The 19,963-nt window shown below is 44.9% G+C and overlaps 1 protein-coding gene across 1 annotated transcript in view; it reads left to right on the top strand.

Annotated features, from left to right (window-relative positions):
• The window catches only part of SAMHD1 (SAM and HD domain containing deoxynucleoside triphosphate triphosphohydrolase 1), a 93,784-nt gene extending 74,409 nt beyond the window's left edge, over window positions 1-19,375 (top strand). Inside the window, exons 13-16 of the mRNA XM_030532967.1 lie at window positions 3,178-3,273; window positions 13,187-13,291; window positions 13,644-13,781; window positions 17,571-19,375. Of these exons, the coding sequence (XP_030388827.1) occupies window positions 3,178-3,273; window positions 13,187-13,291; window positions 13,644-13,781; window positions 17,571-17,597 (366 nt within the window). The 3' untranslated portion in view covers window positions 17,598-19,375. The remainder of the gene's footprint in view (window positions 1-3,177; window positions 3,274-13,186; window positions 13,292-13,643; window positions 13,782-17,570) is intronic.
• The last annotated feature ends 588 nt before the right edge of the window (window positions 19,376-19,963 follow it).

Raw genomic sequence — 19,963 nt, 5'->3', positions numbered from 1 at the left:
TCATGGGGCCCCCCTTTGAGCCGTTAGCTACTTGCTCCCTGCTCTACCTCTCTTGGAAAACTGCCTTTCTAGTGGCTGTCACCTCAGCTAGACGGGTGTCGGAGCTCCGAGCTCTTGTGGTAGACCCCCCATATACGGTCTTCCACAAGGACAAGGTGCAGCTGAGACCACACCCTGCTTTTCTGCCCAAGGTGGTCTCAGCCTTCCATGTCAACCAAGAGATTTTCCTTCCGGTTTTTTTCCCAAAACCTCACTCCTCAGGCAGGGAGCAGCAGCTCCACTCGCTGGATGTCCGTAGGGCTCTCGCGTTCTACATAGACAGGACTAAGCCCTTCCGAAAATCCCCCCCAGCTTTTCGTGGCGGTAGCAGATCGTATGAAAGGTCTTCCTATCTCCTCCCAGAGGATATCCTCTTGGGTTACGTCCTGTATCAGGACTTGTTATGACTTGGCCCATGTCCCTGCGGGCCGTGTGACTGCGCATTCTACCAGGGCGCAGGCGTCATCGCTGGCTTTCCTAGCCCGTGTGCCCATCCAGGAAATCTGTCGGGCAGCGACCTGGTCATCGGTCCACACTTTTGCTTCCCACTACGCCCTGGTCCAGCAGTCGAGGGAGGATGCGGCCTTCGGAACTGCGGTGCTCCGGGCCGCGACTTCTCACTCCGACCCCACCGCCTAGGTATGGCTTGGGAGTCACCTAACTGGAATGGATGTGAGCAATCACTCGAAGAAGAAAAGACGGTTACTCACCTTTGTAACTGTTGTTCTTCGAGATGTGTTGCTCACATCCATTCCACACCCGCCCTCCTTCCCCACTGTCGGAGTAGCCGGCAAGAAGGAACTGAGGAGCGGGCGGGCCGGCAGGGGTATATATAGAGCGCCATGGCGGCGCCACTCTAGGGGGCGACCTGCCGGCCCACTGGAGTTGCTAGGGTAAAAAAGTTTCCGACGAACGTGCACGCGCGGCGCGCACACCTAACTGGAATGGATGTGAGCAACACATCTCGAAGAACAACAGTTACAAAGGTGAGTAACCGTCTTTTTCTTGACTTTTGGGGGTTTAAATTCTCAACCGTAGTCACTATCTACTTCTCAAGCTCAGCATAGCTGTTATTTCAAAAACAGTATCAATTTAATATAGTACACTGAAATATTCTAGACTGAGCTGCTAGTGCTGCCGATATTTAAAGTTGCCCTGTATGTCCCATTATAAAACAATATTTTCATTTGTTTATAACTTTGCCAGACATAAAGTGTTTGGGCTGAAATTTTGCATGCTGGGCATCTGCCACTGTCTGAACTAGTTTAGAAAATTTAGGCAAAAATGATTTGGTTGTTTCAGAGAATAAGAGTGGATGAAAATGTTTTGCCCATTTAAAAAAAAAAACAACCCTTCAGCTACTTTATTGATAAGCTCTATTGCATGCATTCTTTGGTGCAAGGATTTGAAAGTTAGCAAGGGAGATTCCCTGGAGAAAAACTGCCCAAATTTGGCCAATTAAAAAACCTTTGAAAAAATCTCGACTCTCACGTGCTCAGTAGAGAGTTGCTTACTTTGAGCACAAATTTGTCCAAAGGTTCTACCTCTTCTGAGCATACTCCAGCCCATGACTGCAGGAGCTGCGCAGGACTTTGCCTGCAATGGCTGCTGCCAGGGGCCTCTGAGCACCGGAACTGAAAGCTGGGAGACTGTCCTGTGCATTGAGAGCACAGGAGAGAGAGTCTCAGCTCTTAGTTCTGATGCCTGACCCCACAACAGTCCCCAGCAACTGGCAGTAGCAACTGCAAACAAGTCTTGCTTTGCATCTGCAACCTTGATCTGGAGCATGCTCAGTTCAGACAGAATCTCCATATAATTTAGGTGCCAAACTCTAACCAATCTCTACTAAGCACAGGCAAAGAGATTTTTCAGAGGTTTATAACTTGGTCACATTGTGGTGAATTTTTCACAGGAACAACAAAAGTCCTGTCCTTGACACCAGAGTCCTCCCCCTCGTCCTGTCCCCTCTCCACACACCCTCTCCAATTTCATGCTCTTCCTTCAAATGCTGGAGGTGCAAGAGCTTCTCAAGAAAATGGCTGTACAGTTTTTAACTGGGCAAGGGGAAGGTGTAGAGGGAATGACATTTTTCCCTAGTCTCATTCTCAGTAACAGCTGAACCCTTTTTGCTGAAACCTCCCAAACAAATTCAGTCTGAGGGAGACATTTGCAGGGAGAATTTCAGCCCAAATAGCTAGTTTGGCAAAGTTTTATAAACTCCTGAAAACAGTGTTTTATAATGGGATGAGTTGGGCAATCTTAATCATATACATTCTAATCAACTCCACCTATAATAGTTCGTAAGTCAGAATTTATCTGGTTGGAAAGAAATTCAGATTGCAAACCATTGTCTTTTACTTTTAAAGGATGGCCTTCATCCTAGAGACGCTTGTTTAAAAAGTGTTATAGGTAACTACATCTAACAGTTCTTGTATTAAATTAAGTTTGTTTGGGGAGTAAGAACTCTCTTTTCAACAGCTCTTGCCTTCATTGTGTGATGACACCCTGATAGCAGCAGAAACAGGCAGATTCCCAGCAATTGTGGAATACATACTTGTATCCATTGTCAGTATTGCAAACAAATTTGTTAAGACATATTGAATGTGTCTGTTTTCCTGTGTAGAATGAGGAGTTGAGGAAATTGACCTGTTTAATAGGAACATGGATAATGTGCTTAAAGGCACGTGTTCAGGGCACTGTAGCCCCTTCATGGTCAACTGTTTGAGGGCTAGTAGATGCCCTAGGCACTAAAGTTTTTTGTGACTCTCTAAGGGCCCATCTAAAACCACCAACATAGTAGATTTTATCTCTGGCTAAAAGTCACACAGTTATCATGGAAAACGTACATACCTCAAAGTTATAGTCTTTCGTGCAGGCACTTTCTGTATAGTTTCATCTGGTCATGTAACCAATCTTCAGCTGTAGCCATGGCCGATTAATGCAGGTGAAAATCTTCACTTGAACTTTTCTTTTGAAAGGTGAATTGTTTCCTTTAAAAATGCTGGTATTTTAAGTAATTCTAGCCTTATATCAACCAGCCTGGTTGTATGGCAGCATTCTCTCCAGATATATGGGTTCAGTTGCACAGGTCTGGAACTGGCAGTGCTTGAATAGAATTAAGTGTGTGCTCTTTCTCAGGATCAGTATGACAGGCTGCCAGCTGACATTGTTGCTTCCAGACCAAAGAATGCACCTCAGGATGTTGAACTGAATGCTGGAGACTTTATAGTTGACGTAAGTGTGTCCTTTCATAGCAAACTTAGTGTAAAACATACTGTCTTCATTTCTGTATCACAAAGGGCCAAATATACCATGTAAAAGTTTACACGTAAAGCTGAGTACACTTTATATTCAAAATAAGAAAGCAGTTTGTCCCATTCACACCCTAATTGCACAATTCAGGGACATTATAAGGCATAAGGTAACCCTCAGTGCATTCCCATCCCTGTGTGGAGTATGCAGTTGGTATCTGGTGCCTAGCAGTTTCCCTGTATGTGTTACTGCTGAAGCCTATAGATCAAGGGTTCTCAAACTTTTTCATAATGTGGATCATGTGTTAAAAGGTTATTTTGTGGACACTTCTCTTCCCAGGGATTGCATAGACCATTTCACTTTCCAATTTTTCGTCATGTAACATCACTGTGGCAATGGAAAAGTAATGTTAGGAAAACATTTAGTTACCTTTTTAGCTGTTCATTGCTGGCTCTGCTCTCATGGTGGTAGACTTGCACTTTTGGCGGGGAGGGCGGTAGTTTCCTCCTGGAATATTTAGACCTTGAAAATGGATAGCTACCGAAGTCTAGAACAAAGAGAATGTAACTGAAGTATTACATCTGCAAGTAGAAAGAGACTGAAGCATTCCTTATCCCTTGGGTTGTGCAATGTCCAGCCCCATCTTTGTGACTGGAATATGTCTTCCTATAAGTCATTATTCCTGCAGACAGGAAATGTGACCTTGGCCAAGACCCTTTCAGAACAGCTCTACTTGGAAAAGTTAACTTTGCTTAAAAAGAAAATCGTTAGGGTTTAACATTTTGTTTTTCCATATCCTATTTAATGCATCTGCATGTAAAATGTGTAATGTTATGGCCAGTCCTGCAACCAGAGGTTTTCCTGCTCTATACATTCCCACCAGTGCTAAAGGTTCTGCAGGCCAGTTGCTGCCCTCAGACACACTGATGTAATCCGATTGTCCTCAAATTGTCTTAATTTACATCTGAGTCATTGGAAAAAGGGAAATGCTTCTCTGCAAGTATTTCACTGCTGAAATTGATTTGGTCTCTCCTCTCGACTTCTGTGCCTATTCCTCTCCACCCTAAAAATTCTGTTTTCTTAATTCAGGTATTCTGGAAAGCAAATAGGAAAATTATATGTACTGGATGGAGGAAGCACTGGTGTGTTAAAATTGTCTTGGTTCAACTGCCAAAAATATTCTAGTGGCAGCACTATCAGATTATCAAGGCAAAATTAAAATTTAAGGGCTACCACTACATATAGACATCTGAAGCATATCTGAAAGGTAATCTGTAAATCACTTTTAGATTTTTCTCAACTCTGTTTGCTAGATGCCTCTCTGATTGCAGGTTACTTTTAAGGTGATACTTTACAAATTTCTGAAGCTCATCACATCGGTGAAACTAATTTCATGAAACAATTGAGACAAATTTTAGTTTTTTTCATAAAGATTAACTGTTGTAGTTAACTCCAAATATTTTAGAACAATCTTTTCTATTTTCTAACTACTAATAATTATAGTGTCTCTTTTGTTAGAATCTTGGTAATCTCAAGTCTAGAAACTACCCAAAAATGTGTGTTCTTCTTTGAGCGGTTGGTCGTGTTGATTCCATTCTAGGTGTGCACGTGCCCATCTGCATAGTCATTGGAGATTTTTGCCTTAGCAATATCTGTATGGTCGGCTGTGGCACCCCCTTGAGTGCCAGTTCATGCCATCGTATGTCGGCGGCCAACCCTACGCCCTCTCAGTTCCTTCTGACCGCCATGATGGTTAGTTGGAGTGCCTTTCCTTGCATAGCAGGGCTAGCGGTTTTGTCTCTTCTGACTTCAAGCTGTAGGGCCTTGTAAATAGTTTGTTTTAGTAGTTAGCGTAAGTAATTGTTACGTGTCGTTAGAATTTAGAGTCCAGGGGGACTTCACCCCAGGCGGGGCGTGCCCCCAGTCTCTGGAGCTTAGACTGCGTGGACTGTAACAGGCGATGCCTATAAGTGACCCCCACAGCAGCTGCCTCAAGTACTTGGGAGAATCACATGTGAAATGTGTATTTGTAAAATTTTCTACCCAGGACTCAGCGTGGGATATTCATTTGCAGGCTCTTCTCATGGAGGCTGCTTTACACCTGGCTCTGAGCCTTCCTGCCAAGACTCACCTAATACCTCAGCCTCAGTGTGCAGCGCACCCCCAGCACTGATGCCCAAAAGAAAAAAAGAAGAATGACTCCCTGGCACTGTGGCAAGAAGGGCCATGCAACATTGGATAAAAGGACCCACTTCTGGCCACCTGGCAACTCTGGAGCCACAGTATGTGCCTCCCTGGTTGGGGCCCTTAGCCCCTTTAAAAGATCCACCTCCAACTCTCGGGAGCGATAGAGGATCCAAACTCCTGACAGCATCGATGCCTTCCCAAGCTTCCCTGGTGCCAAGAGAACAGACCTCCGCCCATGCTGCTGGCACTGCATTGCTGCAGGAAACAGTGAAGGCTCCCTATGAAGGCAAGTCAGCCGCAAAGACCCCTCAGGGGGCAGTGGAGCACCACCAATCCCCCGAGACAAAGCAGTGCTCTCCTCCTCTCGCCCCAGATATCTCTGGAGTTGCAGATAAGCTCCTCTGAGGCTCGCCCTTGGTCACTGCAATCGCAGTGTCCACCGTTTCAGTGCAGATTGCCTAAGGGGAGGAGGCACAAGTCCCGTACTACCAGCACCATTCGCCCTCCCCCAGTTGTCATCTTGCTGCTGATCTCTGTCGCCTGTCCCATGGGAGCGCTCCCTGTCACAACTGCAGTCACCTCGATATTGGCACCGATCCCCTCACTCCAGGCACCGGTCTTCGGCAGCAACGGTCAGCAAGCAGACACAGGCGTCAATGGCTCCACCATGGTCACCGGAAGAGGATTCCTCTGGCATAGAAGGGCAGTTCAGCCCCTCGCCCAGACTCCACCAGTGCGACTGGGCATGAGAGGCCATGTCGACATCGGCACCACATTGGCAGCATAGCCAGTGGCCAGCACAGTGGCCTTATTGGAGCGAATGGGGCTGTAGTAAGAAGAGGCCCTGAGATATAAACCTTGGTATTAGAGGCCCGATATGAGGCCTAAGGCCTGAACTAAAGTAATAGTCAAGACTTTGCTGACATAAAGCAAAGCTAAGCTGTGAGCCAGAAGCAGGCCCTGATCACAGAAACTGGCAAGGAAAGGGCTGATGCTGCAAAAAGAGACATACCTAAAAGGTACTGGACACCAGATATCAGAACATTTGCAGACTTGTACACTGCACATAGATAACAAGGAACAAGCTGACCCATCCCAATGACAGGGCTAAAAAGGTAATATGATGGATAGAGTTGTTTTGTTCAAACCAACATGTACAAGGTGAGAGGCAGCACCTAGCTACGTAGAGGGGTTGCACCTCAATATGTCAGGAGTGATGTGTAACTTGTTTGTACCTGTGTATAAAAATGCATCGCTGGGGCAGTGTCTTTGTCCAGCCTAGGGGGCAATGGAAAGTCCCACCACTGACTGAGCTGAGTCCATTGCCAGGGAGCACATACGTACTGGCTAGCTGCACCTTAGCAGCACCTTGGACTTTGTTTGCCAGGGAGCTGGAGACTGTGTTTCTCTTCGACAATAAACCTGGCCGACGTGGCTTCGTACCTTACTAGAGTCTGTGGTCATTGGGGGTTCTCTCAGGGTCTGCTGTGTCAGGTATTTGCACAGAGCTGGGGCAGCACACCGAGGGAACACGCACACGCAGCCGATTGATATCAACACTGAACAGAGCAGAGCACCACACCAGTAGAATCTGACAACAGGGGCGTGCCAGTCACAACGATGCCCCTTTCGCACTGCTCATCTGCCGCTGCCTCGGAGCAACAGTTTGCAGCACTGACCAGTATGTGACAGGGTTCGCAAAACTGCCAAGGCCTCTGGCAAACCCCGTCCTCTATCTCTCCCACCTCCAAAAGGGTTAAAAAGAAAAAAGTACTTTGTCTCATCCAAAGGGTTTGAGTACAGTGAAATCCCACTATAATGATAATTGGGGTCCAAAAAATTTGATCGCAATAAATGCGGGGTTGCTTTATAATAGGGTTATGTAAATTTACCATTTCAAGCCCGTCAGTTTAAGTCTTGTTTAAAAAAACAAAAAAACCTCTTATCCCAACGTGTTAAACACAAAAGTAGATTTAATTACATGCACCTGAAAGAAAAATATGTGAAATCAACTATACTAATCATTGCGCAGAGTGCAAAGTCAATCTGATTGCATGACTCCACAATTTTACATTTCATCACTTCTTAAAGAAGCTATTTAGTGTTGTCTGCTTATTTGCCACAGACTGTTGGCATCTAGCAAAGTCAAGAATGCTTCTGAGTTGGAAGATTTTGACACTGTCCACGTCTTGAGTTTCCAGCCACCTCAAACTGGCTTCTAGGTCCTTTACTGCCTCAGACACTTTTGGTTGGGGAGTTGAGATGCCATCATTGTTGTCATCGTCATTAGTGCCTCTGGTTTCAGGCTCTGGTGGTGCAGCTTCATTCTTCCCACTGACATTTGCAACAATTTTGTCATCTTGAGATGTGTTCGTATATGGGGCAGATGTCATTTGCTGAAAACCAGTTGAGGATATCCTGATGACTGTGCTCATATTCTCTGAGTGCTTCGGCTAAACGTACGTTGTCTTCAGTGAATCTTGTAAATTCAGGCTCATCATCATTACCATCATCATGTGTAGATGATGGAAAAGCTGGACCAAGACCTTTGTCCAGCATTGTTGAATGCAACGTGCAGAGATAGCATCCCAGGCTTTCCTGCTGAGGTGACAGACTTCTTTCAAGTTGAGTGACGCCAGTGATGTGTCGACAGAGGAGTTGTTATCCGCTACCATCCTCTTGATCATTTCATGACAGTAGTTTTGCTTAAATACTGATATGATGCCTTAGTCCAGTGCCTGGATTTCTGACATAGTGCTCTTCGAGAGATAAGAGACTTTAATTTTGCCATCATGACTGACAAGATTTTCCGCTGGGGGGTGGGCAGGGCAATTATCCAGCAGGAGGAGAGCTTTTTCCTGCTGCTTGAGTTTTCGCAAATGAGCCCGAACGGCTGGCATGAAAGTTTTATGGAACCAGTCTTTAAATATGGAGCTATTCATCCATGCATTCTTGCTGTTGGTGTATTTAAAGGGAAGGGCCTTCATATTAACATGATGAAAACACCTGGGAGACCTTGCATTTCCAATCATCAGAGGTCTGACTTTGTGGCTGCCAGACTTGTTGGCGCAAAACAAGAGAGTGACTCCGTCCTTCCTCTGCTTAAAGCCTTCTCGTTTGTGACTATCAGTCCTGGTTGCGAGAGTGCGATTGGGTATTTTAAAGCATAAACCAGTATCATTGCAGCTGTAAACTTGTTCGGCTGTGTAGCAACTGCCCTCCTGCAACTTTTTAAGGTCAATTGGGTAGGAATTGGCAGCTTCTGTATCAGCTGAACGGATTTCCCCAGACACAAGAACTTGGCTTATAGTGTGCCTTTTCTTGAATCTATCCAGCTAGCTATTACTCGCCTTAAATTTGGATTCATTTCCATTGACAAGGTGATCAAATTTCTCTGCTTGAGCTTTCAGAATAGGGCCAGAAATGGGAACTCCTTCTGAGTGGACCTGGACAAACCATTGGTACAAGGTGGAATCTTAGGTTTTCATCATTAGCAAACTTGACCTTTTTATGCTGTAAACCAGTTTCCACTTCAAGAATGCAGGGTAGGCTACAGAGCTTTTCTTCTTTTTTCCACCCTCACAGATTGGACTCGCTAATTCCTAGATCTCTAGCAAGCTGAGTTTGCTGTTTGCCCTTCTTTAGTTGATCCAGGGCATACAGTTTCTCTTGGGCAGAAGACTACTTGCGTTTGCGAACTGGCATGTCCATAATGGTAAAATATTTTCAAAAATATAGGAAATTAATAACAAGTTTATAGGCAAACACCATATACATGTACAACCCGAGAAGTAAGTGCAATGGGCCTGCAATGGCCAGGAGTCACTTTTATCCTATAAGACTGGAAGAATGCGATTTATTTATAAATGTCTTTAAAAAAGTATTCTGGCAAAATGTGAACAGTATTACGGACTTAAAGGGGAGCCAACTTATGATTGCGTTATATCCGAATTCACGTTATCGCGGGGCGCGTTATTGCAAGGTTTGACCGTACCTTTATACCCACCCACCTCTGGGCTCACTGGTTGTCTCTGCAACCAACGAAAAAGATAAGCAGAGGCACACCAGTTCAAGCTACCAAAAATAGAGGCCAAAAGACTGGACCTTTTGGGGAGAAAAATTTATTCCACTGCCAGACAGCAATTCCGGGTGGCGAACCATAAGGCCGTCTTGGGCAGATACAATTTTAACTTATGGGACTCCCTCTGTAACTTCAAGGAATCCCTCCTGCAGGGTTTGCTCAAGAATCAGCACCCTGGTACAGGAGGGCATGGCAGCAGCTAACGTGCTCCTTCCAAATGGTGTGGGATGCAACAGACTCAGCAGCTAGGGTGGTCGCAGTGGTGGTGGTTATGAGGTGCAGCTCCTGGCTTCAAACTGCCAGTCTTTCTCTAGATATGCAGCCCACGATGTAGGTCCTCCCGTTTGCTGGGAACGGTCTCTTCTCCAAACAGACAGATGTGAGTCTGCATGGGTTAAACAACCATTCGGGCCATCCTTTGCTTGCTGGTCATGCATACGCTGCAGTCTTCACAGAAGCAGTTCCGGCTGCCCCTGCCACCAAGACTTTGGCAGCCTCGATGGGTCTACAAGGAGAAGGGATAGAGACAGAAGTTTTAGTCCTCGCTGCCCTTCCTCCTTCTACTGCACAGCTCGGCCTGGCAAAGCAGCCAACGGGCCAAAGTACTCGTTTGAAGGTGCTCTTGAGAGTGATGCCCTGGTTAGTTTTTCCAGATCCACCTTGTTCTTTCTTCAGCCGTCTTTGTCCCTACTGTTTGGCCTGTCGTGAGTCACCTCAGACTGCTGGGTGCTGGACATATTATCTCGGGGCTATACCCTGGCAATTTTGGCTGCCCCTCCTCCCACTCCCTCTTCCCCCAACTCTCTTCATGGGTCCTTCTCATGAACAATTCCTCGTTCAAGAGGTTGAGAACCTCCTGTGCCTGGTTGTAGTGGAGGAAGTCCATTGGGACATGAAAGAAAAAGGGGTCTACCCCCACTACTTATTAATCTCGAAGGCAAAAGGGGGCCTCAGACCCATCTTGGACCTGCGTCGCTTCAACAAGTTTCATATGGTCTCTCTGGCCTCCATCATTCCCTTCCTTGATCTGGGAGACTGGTATGCTACCTTCGATTTAAAGGATGCTTATTTCTATATTCCCAGGTCACAGATGCTTCCTCAGTTTCATAGTGGGCAGACGCCATTTTCAAAGCACTCTCCTTTGCCCTCTGATCAACCCCAAAGGTGTTCACAAAATGTATGGTGCCAGTGGCTGCTTACCGGAGACGTCGAGGGGTCCAGGTCTTCCTGTATCTCAACCACTGGTTCATCAAGGGCCCATCTTGTGAGCAAGTGCAGAGGAGCCTTAATCTGGTGCGTTCCACCTGCCGCAACCCGGGCCTGTTAATAAACGAGAAAAATCCATCTTAATGCGCGTCCAGTGAGTAGAGTTCATTGGGTGGTTCTCAACTCCATGCGAGCCAGAGCCTTCCTTCCAGGAGTGCGTTTTCAGGCCATGTTGGACGGATCTGATCTCCCATGTAAAGAACCATTTGCGGGACAATCTGGCCCTCCATATCAACATTAGGAAGCTCAGAGCGGTTTTGCCTGGCCTGCCAGGCTTCTTGCCTCACCTGAGGAGCAAGGTGTGCATGCAGGTCCTGATGTATAATACTGCTGCAATGTATTACATCAACAGGCAGGGCAGTGCCAGGTCTTCGGCTCTTGTCAAGAAGCTCGCTGCTCTTGGGACTTTGTGTGGCGCATGCCCTTCATTTGGTAGCTGCACACCTGCCTGGAACCAGGAACGTCCTGGTGGATCACCTCAGCAGGACTTTCTCATACTCGTCACAAGTGGTTGCTCTGTCCGGAGGTGGTCAGCATAATCTTCCAGAGGTGGGGGACTCCCCAGGCGCAGCTTTTCACGTCCAGGCAGAACAGAAAATGGCCACAAGTTCTGTTCGATCCGGGGACTTCCTGTCGGAATGCCTTTCTCATCCATGGTTGGGGGCGCTGATGTATGCCTTCCTGCCAGTGCCATTGAGTCACAGGGTCCTTATGAAGATCAAGCAAGGGTGAGAATTATCCTAATAACCTCACGTGGCCTCTCCCAGCACTGGTTCAGCACACTGTTGAACCTTTCGGTAGCCGCCCCTCTGGCTGGATCTGCTGTCACAGAACTACAGCAGCCTTTTGCATACAAACCTGGCGGCACTGCACTTGACTGCTTGGTGGCTGCCTGGCTAAGCATGAAGGAACGGCCATGCTTGAGCTGTGTCCAGGAGGTCTTGCTGGGTAGCAGGAAACCCTCCACCAGAGGCACCTTATACTGGCCAAATGGAAAAGATTCATGTGCTGGGCCTTGGAATGGCATATGTGGGCCAGCAGGCCCTGCTGCAGGAGATACTGGATTATCTGCTGCACCTCAAACTCCAAGGCTTGTCCCTGTCATTGATCAAGGTCCACCTGGCTGCTATCTTGGCTTTCCATCCTCTGTTCCAAGGCTCACAACATGACAGCATTGTCTCTCACCCAGGACCCAAATCTCATGCTGTAGAGGCTCACAGGGTCTCTGTTTCAGGCTCTGGCTTCCTGCTCTCTCCTGCTTCTCCATGAGGTGATCCACCAGGATGTTCCTGGTTCCAGGCAGGTGTGCAGCTACCAGATGAATGGCATGCTGCACACAAAAATTCCTTGCTCCTGGTCGTGATAATGTCAGCCCGCAGGATGTGCGAGATCAGGGCACTTACTTTGGAGCTGCCCTATACAGCCTTCTACAAGGATAAGGTCCAGCTGTGACTGCACCCAGTGTTTCTGCCCAAGGTCATTTCCCAGTTTCATACTGGCCAGAACATATACTTACCTGTATTCTTTCCAAAGCCTTATATGTCTGATGAGGAATGCAGGCTACAAACTCTGGACATCAGGAGGGCGCTGGCCTTCTACATAGATAGAACAAAGCTGTTCCGTAAGTCAACACAGTTTTTCATTGTGGTGGTGGACAGAATGAAGGATCGTTCAGTGTCTGCTTAGAGGATTTCGTCCTGGATCATGGCCTTTATCCGCTACTGTTATGAGCTGGCAAAAGTGCCTGCGATTGTGGACCACACTCAACTAGGGCACAAGTGTCATCAGTGGCCTTCCTGAAGCAGGTACCAATCCAAGAGATGTGTAGAGCCGCTACCTGGTCGTCTGTCCATACGCTCGCGTCTCATACACTTGCCAGCAAGCTTGAGACAACGCTAGCTTTGGCAGAGAAGTGCTGCAACCTGCAAGACTGTGAACTCTGAGCCCACTTCCATTGATACTGCTTGTGAGTCGCCTACAATGGAATCGACATGAGCAAGTACTTGAAACAAAAGAGATGGGCAACCATTTTTTCTTCAGCTGTTGTTTTTCGAGATGTGTTGCTCATGTCCATTCCATTCCCCACCCTCCAGCCCCTCTGTCAGAGTTGCCAGCAAGAAGGAACTGAGAGGACGTAAGGCTGGCAGCTCCTGATATAGCGACGCCTGAGCGCAGCACTCAAGGGGGCACCACAGCTGGCGTTATGGATACTGCTACGACAAAAATCTCTGACCGTGCATGTAAGTGCACGCACACCTAGAATGGAATGGAGCAACATCTCAAAGAACAACAGTTACAAAAAAGGTGGGTAACCATTTTTTTTTGTTCATTTGTATCCATTTCTGAATTGTTTCCATCAAGGTTATCAATATGGACTATGGAATGAAAGAACAGAACCCTATCGATAAAGTTCGCTTCTATTGCAAGTCTGACCCAAGCCAGGCAGTCAAGATTTCGAAAGAACAGGTAGCTATCGCTGTGCCAAAGGCCTTACCAAACATGCTTCTCAAGGAAATTTTCATGTAACAGGTTATGGAAGCACTTCTGTGAAATAATGTGGTGGTGGTGGTGGGGGGAATACAGTTTCACCATAATTTGGAGTCTTAGTATTTAACACAGTCCATCCAAAAGCCATTACTCACTATCTTCAGTTTGACTAATTTTTCCAGTCAAACTCCCTAACTTTGTGGTACACATTATGCTTCATAGTAAGAACTTACATTTTTCTACCTATATATGGAAATATTTTGAAATTCATTGATCGGTTGGCTCTAGATTCCAAGAAACACTGTACAATTTATTTTCCTCTATTCAAAAGGTTTCCAGGCTTCTGCCAGAGACATTTGCAGAGCAGCTGATCCGGGTTTATTGCAAGAAAAAGGATGAGAAGAGTTTAGATGCTGCAACAAAGTGTTTTATTCAGTGGTGTATGAACATGGATTTTACAAAACCACAGGTAACGTACTACCTCGTAAATACCCCTACACACAGATTCATCCATTCCCAGGCCAAAAGGGACCATTGTGATAATCTAGTCTGACCTCCTGTACAACACAGGCCAGAGAACTTGTCCAAAATAATCCCTACTCCCTGGAGCTTCTCACCTTGGCACGTGGATTTGGAACCTTCAAAATCTGTGCATTGTTAGGGATTTTTATCTGTAAGGCCTTGTCTACATGGGAATGCTGCATGTTCTAACCAAAGCAGTGAACTATAAACCAATGCAAACCCATGTGGCCACTCTTATTTCTGTTTAAAGAGTAGCTTTTCTCATAAGCTGATTGGTAACAGGTTTAAATTGAACTGAAGTGAGACACTTTTATCCTGAATAAGAGCATCCACCCAAGGGTTTGCCTTGGTTTCACTAACTGGTGCAAGTTTCGTTTGTAGATCAGCCCTAGACCCACCGCAGTGGGCTCAATGGCATCTCTTTAAGAGATCACTCAGACCAGTTGCCCCTGCTTGTCCCAGGCCTATAAAGCTTACTGTTTCCCCAGGAGAAATCCAGTGACATATTGTACTTAGATTTCCAGAAAGCCTTTGACAAGGTCCCTCACCAAAGGCTCTTACGTAAATTAAGCTGTCATGGGATAAAAGGGAAGGTCCTTTCATGAATTGAGACTGGTTAAAAGAGCAGGTAACAAAGGGTAGGAATTAATGGTAAATTCTCAGAATGGAGAGGGGTAACTAGTGGTGTTCCCCAAGGGATCCGTCCTACGACCATTCTATTCAATTTATTCATAAATGATCTGGAGAAAGGGGTAAACAGTGAGGTGGGCAAAGTCTGCAGATGATACTAAACTACTCAATGTAGTTAAGACCAAAGCAAACTGTGAAGAACTTCAAAAAGATCTCACAGAAGTAAGTGATTGGGCAACAAAATGGCAAATGAAATTTAATGTGGATAAATGTAAAGTAATGCACATTGGAAAAAATAACCCTAACTATACATACAATATGATGGGGGCTAATTTAGCTACAGTGAGTCAGGAAAAAGATCTTGGCATCATCGTGGATAGTTCTCTGAAGATGTCCATGCAGTGCGCAGAGGGCGGTCAAAAAAGCAAACAGGATGTTAGGAATCATTAAAAGGGGATAGAGAATAAGACTGAGATATATTTTTGCCTTATATAAATCCATGGTACACCTACATCTCGAATACTGTGTACAGATGTGGTCTCCTCACCTCAAAAAGATATTCTAGCACTAGAAAAGATTCAGAAAAGGGCAACTAAAATGATTAGGGTTTGGAGAGGGTCCCATATGAGGAAAGATTAAAGAGGCTAGGCCTCTTCAGCTTGGAAAAGAGGAGACTAAGGGGGGATATGATAGAGGTCTATAAAATCATGAGTGACGTGGAGCAAGGTGGATAAGGAAAAGTTTTTTACTTATTCCCATAATACAAGAACTAGGGTCGCCAAATGAAATTAATAGGCAGCAGGTTAAAACAAATAAAAGGAAGTTCTTCACACAGCGCACAGTCAATTGTGGAACTCCTTACCTGAGGAGGTTGTGAAGGCTGGGACTATAACATGTTTAAAAGGGAACTGGATAAATTCATGGTGGCTAAGTCCATAATGGTTATTAGCCAGGAAGGGTAAAGAATGGTGTCCTAACCTCTGTTCATCAGAGGATGGAGGTGGATGGCAGGAGAGAGATCACTTGATCATTGCCTGTTAGCTTCACGCCCTCTGGGGCACCTGGCATTGGCCACTGTCGGTAGACAGATACTGGGCTAGATGGACCTTGGTCTGACCCGGTACGGCCGTTCTTATGTTCTTATGAGAATTTAATTTGTATTTTTTTATGATCTTTTATGGACTCCTGTTCAGGAGCCCCATCTCCTGGGGAAACAAGGCGACTTGAACAGGAAGAGGGTAGAGACCCCCTAAATGTTCCCGATTTCGAAGGTCCCTGCTGCTGTGTGCGGGTAGAGCCTGTTGCCCCTGCTGCCTGTCAGACACAAGAGCACAGATACCGCAGGAAATGATGGGGATGGAGCTCACTGTAGCCCCTTTATGCAGTTTCGGCTTTGCAATGGGGCAGGGTCAGAGCCACCTCTGTGGTCCCAGCTCTTGGCGATGTTGAGCCAGTTGGTCAAAAACAGTCCCTGAGAGAGATGGAACCTGATCCTAAAGGAAATGGAGCCTCAGACTCCTGCCAGGTGGTGGCACCTGTAATATCAATAAAGCTAACTTGGCATTTCTGTGGTATGGCTGAGACAGCATCCCCTCTTCCTGTGCTGCCCCTGGCCTACCCCTCCTCTATCATTCTCCCACTAAACTGTTTCTTTCAGTTGATAAATTATTTATGTCCATCACTGTAGCAGAGCAGTTAATATGATGAAACAAATGACATTTTGCCATTATAATAAAATTAGAATGTAAATTAGGTATTTCACATTTATTAAATATGTAATCGTTGCATTGAACCTCTAGTTTTCAGGACAGTAAGCCTAGTAGTGTGACTTGTCATCAAGTTGGGTACGGACAGTGGTGATAAGGTGTCTTTTCCCAGCAATTAAAGGTTTTCTCTTAGCAGTTGGTTTGAATGCTAATAATTCATCTGTGTTTAGGTATTAAGCTGCCCCTCTTTCTGTATCTGCTCTTTCAGGTCCAGATGTTTTCTCACATACCTTTCCCTGCATGAATGTAGTCTGGAGGAGCTCTTGAGAGAACGTCTCACATCACAAATCAGTTTCCATGTCCTTGATATAAAAATGTAGAGCTTAAATCCCTTCAGTGTGACAAAGCTAAGACCTTGTATTGAGCATTTTTAAAACTAGTGTGCTAGCCCCAGGGCTTATTTTCCAGGGGGGCTGAGCACCCACAGCTGATGTCGGCGGTTTGCTCAGTACCTCCGGAAATTCCACCACCTGGACTATGGTTTCCACAGGCATGATCTGCAGCCATGGGCATGTGAGTCACCTTAGGGCTCATCCTTTTGTAACAGTTCTGGGTTTCTGAGAGCAAAACAGAGTTAATTTCTCCAGTGTGCTTTGCACGTGAGATTGGTAAAAAGCTTTCCCTGTTTCCTATATCAATTTGTAATATTAATTTCATCATGCAACCAGCTACAACCACCACATCAGTTCATTGCACCTAGTAATGTGTCTTAACAAGTGAAACATGGCCAAGTGTGCAAAACTGAATGTGGGTAATCCATGGCACAGGTTTGCTGCGGGTGCTCAGCACTTTTTCGTGGCAGTGTGGGACAGGTGAATTTCAGATGGACAGTGGGATGGTTACTGGGCTCACTCTTCAGAGTGGTAGCCATGTTAGTCAGTATCAGCAAAAAGAACAAGGAGAACTTGTGGCACCTTAGAGACTAAAATTTATTTGGGTGTTAGCCCACAAAAGCATATGCCTGCATAAATTTGTTAGTCTCTAAGGTGCCACAAGTGTTGGCCTCTTTGGGCTCACTTTGTGTGATAATACACTAAGTATTTCCTGGCTCACCTGCTTCCTGGATTTATTGGTGACTAAGCTTTGGAACCACTGAACGACTCGGGTACGTTTGTACAGAGTTCTCACCTACAAGAGTTTTCAGTCATTGATCATGACCCTTTTGTGCTCAGTTTCTCATCTTTTCTATTCATAAGCCTAAAATTGAACTGCTGTTTTGTTCTGTTTGTACAGCACCTAGCACAATGAGGTCCTGGTTTCCTACAGTAAGACAATAAAGTAAGAATGGTGCTTGTAAAACTCGGCAACTTTCTCTCAACTTCCTTTCAATGACTTTCTAGGATGGTGATGTGGTCGCCCCTGACTAACTCCAATGAAAGCAAGCTGGAACGACCCTGATGAGGATGAACTGGCAAAGTCCAAATGACCGCAGGGAAGCTTCAAAATCCAGAACCAGAACTCTTTCAATAACTGATTTGCAAATGGAATTTATTTGCTATATTTAAAGCCTTTCCAGTAACAGTTTTGTGGCTGTCCCTTCTATCCCGTTAAAAGATACTTGAAAGGGAACAGCCATGGTATAAGACCTACTTGAAAAGCTTTACAGAACAAGTTTACAAGAGTGGCATTTTTTTAGGTTCCTGTGTGTTTCCTGTACGTAACATAGTGATTTAAAAGCCCTGTGAGCATTGACATTCAAAGGGGAATTTTATATGTGATCATGATTACTTGCAGCAGAGCAAACACTGCTGTTCTAGTTTTTTGACTTGAATGTATGGGTGCTGTGTAGCAAGAGTTCCTTTAAAATGAAGGCTTTTGAAATACCACCAAACTCCCTAAAATTCCAAAAGGAAATTAGTATTTTACCCGTTGTTGTAGTGTAGCTAGCGTTGCACTTCAGCACAATTTTGACTTCCCTAAAATAGAGAAATGTGAGGCCGCAAGTGCCCATCTCCCTTTACTTGGGGCAAATGACAGAGATAAAAGAGAGAAAAAAAATTGGAAAGATCTGTACTACCCTATTTCAGATCCCTTTCTTTTAAGATAATCGGGATATGTCATGTTCTGACAGAGCAAAGCCTATCGCTCAGTTTCTTAAGCCTTACTGAAGTGAAAAGGGCATCAGTGAGATGTGGCTTTTTTTTGTTTTTAATGCTGTTTTTTTAGATTGTGTTTTTGTGGCTTAGCAATCACTTTTTCCTGCCATTAAATGTTCTTTCCCCTGGTTCTTCATATAGCACAAATGGGGTGAGGACCAGATTTGACTACTGACAATGGCTGTCCAAATACAAAGAGCAAACAAACTAGGCAGATTTTTCCTCCAATCTTTCACTTGGAGATCCCTTCCAAAGAAATTAAGTAAAAAAAAATCTTCGTACAGAAATGGGATTTGTAAGTTTCTTGTGTCCTTTTTTTAAAGTAGTACCTGAAACCTGAAGAAAACAAATTTGACCTCTTTTTCTGAATCTTTTCCTTTACAAGTCAGATGTTAGTCACTAGTGGGTCTGAATACAAAATCAATGCCATAAGAAGTCTTCATGGAGAGTCCACGTTTGTTACATGAGATTAATTAAACTGTCCCTTCTAGATATGGCATCCAATGTTCACCAGATGAAGGCAAGGGAATTTATCATGCTTTAATTCTTCTGGTCTGCTGCTCTCTTAATATGCACAAGCCCATGTGTTCACCAGAGGGGGATGTTGTACAAACCCCATTTTCAGTGCGCTACCAGTGATTCAGATTTACAGGTGTATGGCTGTTGTCAGAAATCTTCACTGACTTGGGAAGCGTATCTCTAACCGTCCTGGAACAAGCCTTTTGTACTTGACTTCATCAAACAGAAAGAGTGAAGCAATTGTGTTAAAACCCTGTGATTCAAGGCAAGTTTGAACCATTACATACAGAATAATGTATTCATTTCACAGCTGTCACTTCAATGTATTCGCTTATTTGAAACTATTCTAAAAGGTGTTCTGTAGAAATATTTTGCTTGAGAGTATTGTGCTCTTTGCTTTTGAAAGGTGAAACTTTATCTGTGAACTGGATCCTTTTTTTTTGTTTTCGTTAAAGAGTTCGAACTAACTGAGCCTGAGTTGACTGAAAAAGAATGTATACAAATATTTTAATACAACTTTTTTAATGGAATTGCAGCGTGGATTGTTTGTATTAAAATCAATACTACAATTAATGCACAGTTAAAATGAAAATTGCCAAATGCATTCTTAAAAGGATGGACGTTCATTGCTAAAGCAAGTCTGTTAGATAATGGAGCCCAATTTTGAATGACTTTTTCCATCAATTTTCTATGAGGCCCCTTGAGCTTTGGAAGATCTTCATGCTGGACGAGAGGCATTGGTTCTATTCCCAGTCCCTGTAATGGAGCAGGAATTTTGGATTGGAGTCAAATTCAGGTTTAAGGCACCATGAAGGGTAATAAGGATTGAAGCTAAGCAGAAGGCCAAGGAAGCAGTGTCATGTGCTGAGACATGTGGCAGTTCCCAGAGCAGCCAGATGGCAGACCTGTGCCTAGCATGATGTAACTGAAATGCTGCCACAATGGTCATGATGGCTCAAAATGACATCAAATTCTCAGCTATTATAAAGCAGTAATAAGTAAAGATATAAATGCAGGGGAGATAACCAGTTACACTTTCCCATCATATGCTACTGGTAGCGAATGTGACGTTGGCCTATAGACATGAAGATTGTATTTGAAGACTGGAGGGGAAGGGA

This window comes from Gopherus evgoodei, chromosome 14, assembly GCF_007399415.2.
Source record: "Gopherus evgoodei ecotype Sinaloan lineage chromosome 14, rGopEvg1_v1.p, whole genome shotgun sequence".
Taxonomy (NCBI): Eukaryota; Metazoa; Chordata; order Testudines; family Testudinidae; genus Gopherus; species Gopherus evgoodei.
The sequence above is the reverse complement of the archived record's forward strand: the minus strand, read 5'-3'. Positions and strand labels throughout refer to the sequence as shown.